Source organism: Nanorana parkeri, unplaced genomic scaffold (genome assembly GCF_000935625.1).
Source record: "Nanorana parkeri isolate BGI_ZX_2015 unplaced genomic scaffold, ASM93562v1 scaffold784, whole genome shotgun sequence".
Taxonomy (NCBI): Eukaryota; Metazoa; Chordata; class Amphibia; order Anura; family Dicroglossidae; genus Nanorana; species Nanorana parkeri.
In genome coordinates this window covers 618489-627712 of record NW_017307052.1, presented here as the reverse complement: position 1 = coordinate 627712, position 9224 = coordinate 618489, and the positions used below count along the sequence as shown (strand labels likewise).

Genomic DNA, 9224 nt, shown 5'->3' with positions numbered 1-9224 from the left:
TGCCTCTAGATAGGCAGAGCCAGCTGTCAGTCACGCAGCTGGGCGGATCCCAGCACAATTGTTGGGATCCGCTTCAGCTGCGGCGTCTCAGTATACCGTGAGCTACAGCTCGCGGTATACTGAGCCTAGAGTGACGGGAGGACGCTAGTTTGTGTCCTCCCGTTACCCTAAGGAGAACTATGGGGAAAAGCCTTAACCCCATAGTTCTCTAAGTCTGAATCATGAGAACGCCATAATAAATCAATGGCATAATAAATCAATTGTTGGGATCCGCTTCAGCTGCGGCGTCTCAGTATACCGTGAGCTACAGCTCGCGGGATACTGAGCCTAGAGTGACGGGCGGAAGCTAGGTTGGGTCCTCTTTCTCTAAGTCTGAATCATGAGAACGCCATAATAAATCAATGGCATAATAAATCAATTGTTGGGATCCGCTTCAGCTGCGGCGTCTCAGTATACCGTGAGCTACAGCTCGCGGTATACTGAGCCTAGAGTGACGGGAGGACGCTAGTTTGTGTCCTCCCGTTACCCTAAGGAGAACTATGGGGAAAAGTCTTAACCCCATAGTTCTCCTTTAAGTATCAGGCCAGGCATCGGAGCATTTGGGCGAGTAAGAGTACTCGCCCAAATACTCGGCATCGGCACCGTTACATATACCAGTATCGGTATCGGTGCATCCCTACTGTCAAGCACAGTGAAGGATGGGTGATGAGTTGGGCTTGTTTTACAGCCACAAACACCTCTGTATAACAAAGTATTCTAGAGTCAAATGTGTGTGCATCTGTCCAACAGCAAATGCTTGGCCGAAATTGGGTCTGGCAACAGGACAATGATCCCAAGCACACCAGCAAATGCACAACAGAATGGCTGAAAAAAGAAAAGAATCAAGGTGTTGCAATGGCCCAAAGTATAGATGTCAACCTGTGCAAAAACAAATTCCTGCAAACCTCAATGAACTGAAGCAACGTTGTAAAGAAGAATTGGCCAAAAATTGCTCCACACCGATGGGAGAGACTGATAAAGTCATGCAGAAAATGATTGCTTCAAGTTATTGCTGCTAAAGGTGGTTCTACAAGCTATTGAATCATTAGGTCTACTTAGTTTTTCACATATAACTTCTCCATTTTGGCTTTATGTTTGTAAAATAAATGATGACACGGTGTAATATGTCATGTGTTGTTGTTCATCTGTGGTTGTATTTCCTAATTTTAAGACCAGGTGATTTTTATTATGTCCTGATACGTAAAACCATACAATTCAAAGAGGGTGTACTATCTTTTTCACACGAAAAAGAGGAGCCCCATAATAAGAGTTCTCTGTGCCAAAGGAGAAGGGGGGGGGGGCAGCAACACTGGGGGGCATAAAAAGATATCTACTTACATACATCAATATGGCTCAACCAATGGTAGTCTGGCACATGGGGTCCCGTATCATGTCTAGCAATGGTAGCCAAATGTATTGCAACATTTTTGAGGCTCTCCTATTGACTAAAATTGTACATTTTGGTAGCAGCTCATTTATGTAAATTGGATGACATGAGGTGAGGTGAGTGTAGAAGAATCCTGCAGATTCAAGCAGATTGCTTTTTTTGGGCACGCCATGACATCCGTATACAGTCTACTCTTCTCTGTAACTGGGTTACTGTCACAGAAGGGGAACTACACGCATGTCTTCTATGTTTCACCGTTTATGTAACACAGATATTTGTGGGTTTAACTGGAAGGCTTCTAGATGAGGAACCCACACGGTGCAACAAGACACAGCATCCTCATCGCTCATGACCATGCATAACATGTAGCATTTTGGGCAAAGCAAACCACAGTCCCATCTATATATATATACACGCTGTGGCTTTTATGGTGTGTGTGTAGTGCTGAAAGAATACTGAAAGCTGAAGAGGCGTTGGGGGTGAAAAATATTCAAAACGAAAACAAAAAATAAAAAAATCCATCTAATTCTCTAATTTGCCTGTGTCTGCTTTTTTTGATTTTGAGACCCGTAAAGAGGATGAGAGTGCCACAGCACTAGTACGAGTCTAGTAGATTATTATTGTATAGGAGGAGGTGAAGAACCCAACGCATTTTGGCATTCAGAACCTTCCTCAGGGTTTAAAAACTGGCAGTAATTGTGGATAAAACCGCACCCGGGTGACACCATTGCAGGGGTGACACCAAAATAACTGACGGTCATTTTGGTGTCACCCCCCATAAAAAGTCAGGCACTCGGTCATGGACCGTTGGATTTTTGAGCTTTAGCGCTGTCAATTACATTTTTTTAAGGAATGGTGATCTCAGTAAAGAGCTGAACGCGCGCCTTCCACCTACGAGGGCAATTCTGGACTGACCTGCAGCAGTGTCCTTTCTGTTCATGTGTACTAACTACTGGGAATGAGGTTTGGATTCACTGCTACCAGGGATAGATAGATAGATAGATAGATAGATAGATAGATATTGTAAAAATATGTTTCAGGATAAATGTTACATCAAAAGTAAAAACATTATCAGAACAATTTTTTAATTTTTTTGGTTTACATTGTCAATTTTTATGCCTAAAATAAAAAATAAAACAAACATATTTCTGGACCTCGGGGCAAATCATTACACGATTATGTTTATTGTTCAGAGTGATATTAGATACAACAGAATACCCTCCTGTGGTACTTCACATACTGACCAGAACCTCCTCCATGCTGGGGAGCCAGGTTCTGCATGGTCTGTGCAATGCTGTGAACATGCCCTAGGTGGTGGAGTCACTCCAAGGCTGAGGATTCTCTTTCATCCTTTGGAGAAGGAGAAGGCCATTTGCATTCTGGCACCTGCCAACTCTTGTGTATTGGAGGACATACAGGGAAAACCTTTTTGATGTTTTTGAATTTGGGTGTCACCCATTCCTAGGCCTAGCATAGCATCCTAAAGACGGCTCCCAGTTCACACCTTTCTGCAGACCAGGACTTTGATGTTGTACCATCAAATGAAATGAAGTGAAACTAAGCAGGTGCCTTCTCTGTGTTACATAAACAATTTTAACAACAGCTAGATATTTTTTTTAAAAAACATAAGAAAAAAAAAGGAAAGAAAACATGAAAACAGGTTGTATTCAATTTTTATTTAAGTGCAGGTAAGAAATAAAATACAATATAATTTAAAGCGACCTAACTAAGTACAAATGTTTCATCTAATAACCAGTTTCCTGTTGAGAATAGATTGTGTTAGAGAGTGACCACATGTCCACCAAGTGTTTCCATCCTTGACCCTCATATTATTGGGAATTCCTCAAGAGGTGGACTCACAAATTCTATAATCATATCACAACAATGGATTACATATCTGTGTCTATTATTTTCAAGATTGTTTTGAGGAAGGATTGAAGGGCCACCCCATGTTCTCCAGGTTGTCCGTTGTCCTGTAGCTCCTCCTTAAGTTTTGGTTATACTTGAAGCTGTTGGAAGGCCCTCCGGTACCTAAGGACTTCTGCTCTGAAAATGTATTGGGTTTGCAAAGATGTCTCGCTCTTCGGTTCTGAAACCAAACCTGAAAAAAAAAAAAAAAACAGAGGTTGTCAAATGTTGTTTATTAATAAATGTAGTAAGCAAGGGAGCAGAACAAAAGTTTTTAAATAGTTTTTAGTTTACAGTTTTAATATTTTATTATTTAGTTTGGAAGTGATAAGTAGAAGTGTGTAAGTCGCTGGCCATCCCCAATAAAACAATTTCAAAAATAAAAAAAGAAGGTTTATATATATATACAGTATCTTCTATATAAAAGTAAAAAAATTTAGTTTAATTTATCAAAAAACTCTACACATAAATATCTTTGTAAATCAGCGTGTTTGTGTGAGAACAATACTGAAGACTGTAACTGGTAGAAAGTCACTTGCACTCCAGAAACTTTTGTAGTCAATCTTCTTTATTGACCATCAAAGTGTCACATAAGTTTAAAGTTATGTGACACTTTGATGGTCAATAAAGAAGATTGACTACAAAAGTGCAAGTGACTTTCTACCAGTTACAGTTTCTGACATGCAGAGGCATCTGCGGTCGCTCCAGCATCCCGCAATGGGATCTACCATATTCCAATACTGAAGACTAACCCGGGCTGCTAAGAAAATATCTTACCTGTATTCTCGGTTCTGGAATCCCTGCGATTTCTGCAATACGGCATCGTGTCACGAAGTCTGGGTATGGATTGAGATCGAACTGGTTCTGGAGGAAGACGGTCTGTTCCCTGTTGTAAATTGTCTTTTTTCTGAACTTGGCGTTCGAAAGGACGGCGCGGGAGTTGTGAACGGCTTCCATGGAATATTTGGTATCATCCATCTCCGCTTCGCACATCTTTCCTGGGGAGAAAATAAAGTGTAACTAAAACTATCCACCAATTCAATAAATAATTAGAATAAATAAATGGTTAATAAAGTCTTAATATATATATATTGCAGATTTTACCTTTCTTATTGGACTAACATATTATTTAAAAGACAAGCTTTCCAGATTAAACCTCTCTTCTTCAGAAGAAATACTCAACCTGACCTGAAGAAGAGAGGTTTACTCTCGAAAGCTTGTCTTTTAAATAATATGTTAGTCCAATAAGAAAGGTATCACTGCACACTGCAATGCCACGTTTTTGTTTTTTTTTACATCTTCTCTATTAGACTAATACGGCTTACCCACTTAGACTATATATATATAGAATAAATAAATAATACATTAAATAAATGAAATATTTTCTATACAAAATAATGTTGGAAATTGAAAAGTCAACAAGCTGCTTCCTTTAACAATAACAGCCAATGCAAAATATTATTATTATTATTATTATTTTTATTATAAAATAGGATTTATATAGCGCCAGCAGTTTGTGCAGCGCTTTACAATATAAGGAAGACATTACAATCACAATACAATTCAAGACAAGATGGTAAGTAGGGCCCTGCCCGTGTATAGAAGAAACAGAAAAAGATTAAAGTGTGTGTCCAGCCCAAACTTTTTTTTTCTGAGTTTTGTATAGAGTGTGGAAGGGTTAGAATTGTACTACTATCCAGGGCTCTGCTAGAGAGATTTACCCTCACTTCCCATCCTACTAACCAGACTGGAAGTGAGCAAACTCTTAAAGCAACACAGCAACACAGACAGAAAGAAAAATATTTTGCTTTCTAGAACCCCTGTAAGATTTTCATGTTTGTCTAAGTCCTTGTTGCAGATTTTCCATCACTTTCTGTCTGCTAAAAGGTTGCCAGCAGAACAGAAACCTAGGGTTGATATCTCAAATTGAACTCCAGATAGCAATAAAAATTAGGCATATATATATATCATTTAATTTTATTATAATCCTTCCACGTTGGCTTGACACACACTTTAAGGCCCAGATTACAATAACAGTAATTATATTTCGCTGTGCCTTTTTTATACCGAATTTAGACATACAAATAAGAATAAGATGGACATAGAAAGAAGTAGAGGAAGAAAAGGAAGAAAAATAGATAATCATCTTAATAATATGTAGACAAAAATGACAGTTCCGAAGCCAAAAGGCTAAGGGCTGGAAGTCATGGAGGGCTTTTTAGGCAATTATAGGACCAAATATATATAATATAGGTCCTATAATTGCCTAAAAAGCCCTCCATGACTTCCAGCCCTTAGCCTTTTGGGTTCGGAACTATCTCTTTTGTCTACATATTGCTTTATGGATATGGCTGTAGGACCTTCCCCTCTTGAACATAATCATATTACTAAATTATCTTAATAATACTTACTTTTTAACACTTTGTAGTTTTGATTGTTGTTGAGGTCTGCTCGGCTGTTCATGTCTGGTGCAATTTGAGATATTTGTTCACTGAAACTTCGGTTCATGCTTTGGTAATTCCCTTCCTCTTGTTGGTAACCCAGGTAGGTGAAGAGTTCTAGCAGAGTCTGCTCTAAAACATTTGAGACCTTAGGTGGCTCTGAAATGTTCATGATTGAAAGAAGGTTGGGCAGTTCTCCAATGGGGCTAACTTGATTATTCAGGTTGCTCAGGGGAGGAGACGATATTGGGTAGTCTTCTTCAAGAGAAAGGATAGTGTAGATGATGTGATCAAGCTCTGTGTCCATGTCTGATCACCCCAGCTTCTCTTAGTGGAAATAAACTACCAGGCTACCCAAACTAACTTATATCTTCCAAGATGTGTATTGGAGAACTGTGTGGCATCTGCGTTTGATCTGCCCATGAGGTATGAGTGTAAACAGTACACTTTGATCCTTTTTAGGCTTTCACACCCACCTCTCCTTTATATTCTAGGGATCAAAATATGGGATTTGATATGTAAATAGGTTGACATTCATTTGTTGGGGAGTAACCGGACCTCCTGTTTTACATAGACCTGTTAGTTATGCAGACACCTGACATTACAAATATCATTGTCAACTAAGCAAAAGTATATTCCCTTAGTTAGATTTTTTTTTTTTAAGTATATCAGCAAAACGGTGGTGAATATAACATATTATCAATATTCTTAAGCTTACCTTACCACTGTAACCACGTGTAAACCAGTTTGGCTTATATAATATTGCCCTCTATCGTCTAGTTCTATGCAAACATCCTCTAAAGATTTCTAACACATGTCAACCTTAACTTGTATTATTTATTTGCCTATTTAAATTAAAATATGAATACAAATATAAATATAGTATCAAGAATACTATATTTATAGTATAGGAATGTGCATTTAAAAAAAAAAAAAATACAGAATCAGAGTTTTGAAATCTTTCTATAATACCTGGAAAACAAAACTATAACTAATAAATAGGTGTCTTGCTGCACTCCATACCGGTATAGGATGTTCCTTGAAATACTGGTGGGTGCTCGTAGTGACCACTGATGGCGGCGTGAAGATATACAGGTTTGCAAAAGGATGTCACCAGCACACTATTTAAGTGAAATCAACAAAAGCCCATTTATTAATATACTACTGTCATTCCAATACAAGCGCCTGATGAAGGGGACCCTGTGCGGCCCCCAAAGCGCTTGTACTGGAATGACAGTAATCCATTATTAAATGGGCTTTTGTTGATTTCACTTAAATGGTGTGCTGGTGACATCCTTTTGCAAAACTATTACTATTCTGGAGTCAAATGAAAGCTCTATCTGTCTTGAGAATATTGAATAAAATAGATCTGGGTCCGATGTTGTATTACAAAGTGACTGTCAGTCAAAGTATTGCAGCACTGAAAACGGAAAAATTGCAGGGTAATGAAGGGGTGTTATAGGCTGGTACTCAAGTGGTTAAATGTCCCGTCTTAGAGCAGATACCATAACCTGCCTGTTATTACCTTCCATAGACAGGAAACCCTCTTCTGTGCACCTCTCTGATTTAGTTTCACTTGGTTACAGAGGCCTGATTTCCATTGTCTTCATAGCAAAGCCCTGACAACTATCAGTTCACTATCCAATTGGGTTGTCTGGCAGTGACTAATAAAGTCATGCCACACCAACAAATACTTCAACACAGACAACATCCAGATCATTCATAAATTGCTTTAAAAAAAACTGGAATAGGCACCGATTCTTGTTCTACTCTACTCGGTCAGGGGAAAAAAAAAGAATGGCCCGTACTGGGATCAAACCCGCGACCTTGGCGTTATTAGCACCACGCTCTAACCAACTGAGCTAACCGGCCAATCGCTGTGCAGGTTTCCACTTCAATGACCAGGAAGATAACAGAATAGTTTTGCAGACACCCGACTTCCTTAACGGGACTTCCAGTATCGCTATTCGGTATCGGCAAGGGTGAAAAAAAAATATCGGTACTCGGTACCAAAAAACGGTTTTGATGCATCCCTAATCTTTATATACTTTAAATCTTTAGAGTATATAAAAAGCCAAAGTGTTTTTTTTAATAAATATATAATTTTGGATCATGTGAGGAAGTGTTGGAGCCTCCGTTAGATTTTTATTACTGTTTGTTGTCCAGACTGGGGGATATTTACCTCTCTTTTTCACCCGATCACCATTGCCTCCAGGGCAGAAATTGGCAGGAAATTAAACATCTTTGTCACAGGAACAGGAATGGGGGGGGATTCTTCCAATGGGGACTACCTGTCCTATCGACATTTGTTAACCACTTCAGTTCTCATAATTGTATACCCCTTATAGACCGGAGCAATTTTGTAAATTTCCAATATGGGCCTGTTTATTAGGCGATAACTTTGTTATTACCTAAAGTGGAAATTTCCCCAGATCTTCAAACTAGCAACAAGGGAACCCTCAGAAATGTTTAGTAATGACAAAATGATGAAATGGCCGCCGCTCATTCTGCACTTTTAGTGTGCGGTTTCGGAGGCTCCTTGCCTCCGAATCCGAAACAGCATAAAAATTTGTTTCCTTTGACGAATCGAATGAAAACGTTTTTAGTTTTAATTTGTTTCGACTGGAAACTATTTTTTTTGTTGTGCACATGTCTAATAAATAATACATTTCAGAAAAAAGTTGTGTTGCTTTTTTAAGTCCCCTTGTTGTCTTAGACCAGGAATCTGAAATGTATTTTTAGAATCAGTTAACTAAAAGCTTTATTTTTTGGGAAAAATTAGAAACCTTTTCACTACTAAAGACTTCAGAGTTTTATTCTCTGGAGCTGTTGATTTGGAGTTGATTTACTAAAGTCAAACAGGCAGTTCACGTTTAGAGAATTTTTATTTTGCAAGGGAATTTTCCCTGAGCTTAGTGAATGAGGTGAAGCTCCGCTGACTTCCATTGTCCAATCACGTGCAAGCAAAAATATAGTTTTTTTCTTATTTTTCTTGTACCTCTGATTGTTTTTTTTGTCCAAGATGAATTTTCACCGCATTCACTAAGCTAAGGGAAAATTTACTGTGCAAAGTGAAAATTCTCATGAAAAGTGAACGGCCTATTTGCCTTTAGTAAATCAACCCCAAATCATCAGCTCCAGAGAATCAAACTCTAAAGTAAATGTCTACTCTGTAGAGAAAAGGTCTTTCCTTTTTCCAAAAAAATGCAAGATTTTAGTTAACTGACTCTAAACATAGATTTTCAGATTCTAAGCCTAAAACAACAAAGTGGCTTTGAAAAAAAAAAACAGGTTCTACTTTTTAGCAAGTCAACTCTGCCGTGACCAAAAGCAGTGTAATTATTAATTTTGTGATCCTTTTGATAAAGAGCTTGTTGTTTAAGACCCAGAAAAAAATGCAAAGTGTAATTGTTGAATTAATTTATATAATATAATTTATATATTATATA

General features: G+C 38.3%; 1 protein-coding gene and 1 non-coding gene across 2 annotated transcripts; both read right to left on the bottom strand.

Annotated features, from left to right (window-relative positions):
* Positions 1–3338: 3338 nt before the first annotated feature.
* LOC108793780 (homeobox protein siamois-like) lies at positions 3339–6082 on the bottom strand. The gene is made up of 3 exons (XM_018564804.1): positions 5746–6082; positions 4112–4332; positions 3339–3527 (listed from the first exon to the last, which is right to left on the bottom strand). Exons 1-3 carry the CDS (start codon positions 6080–6082, stop codon positions 3339–3341), a joined length of 747 nt encoding a protein of 248 aa, XP_018420306.1.
* Positions 6083–7573: 1491 nt separating this feature from the next.
* On the bottom strand, positions 7574–7647 carry TRNAI-AAU. Its single transcript has one exon. It is a non-coding gene; the product is annotated as a tRNA-Ile (tRNA).
* Between the last annotated feature and the right edge of the window lie 1577 nt (positions 7648–9224).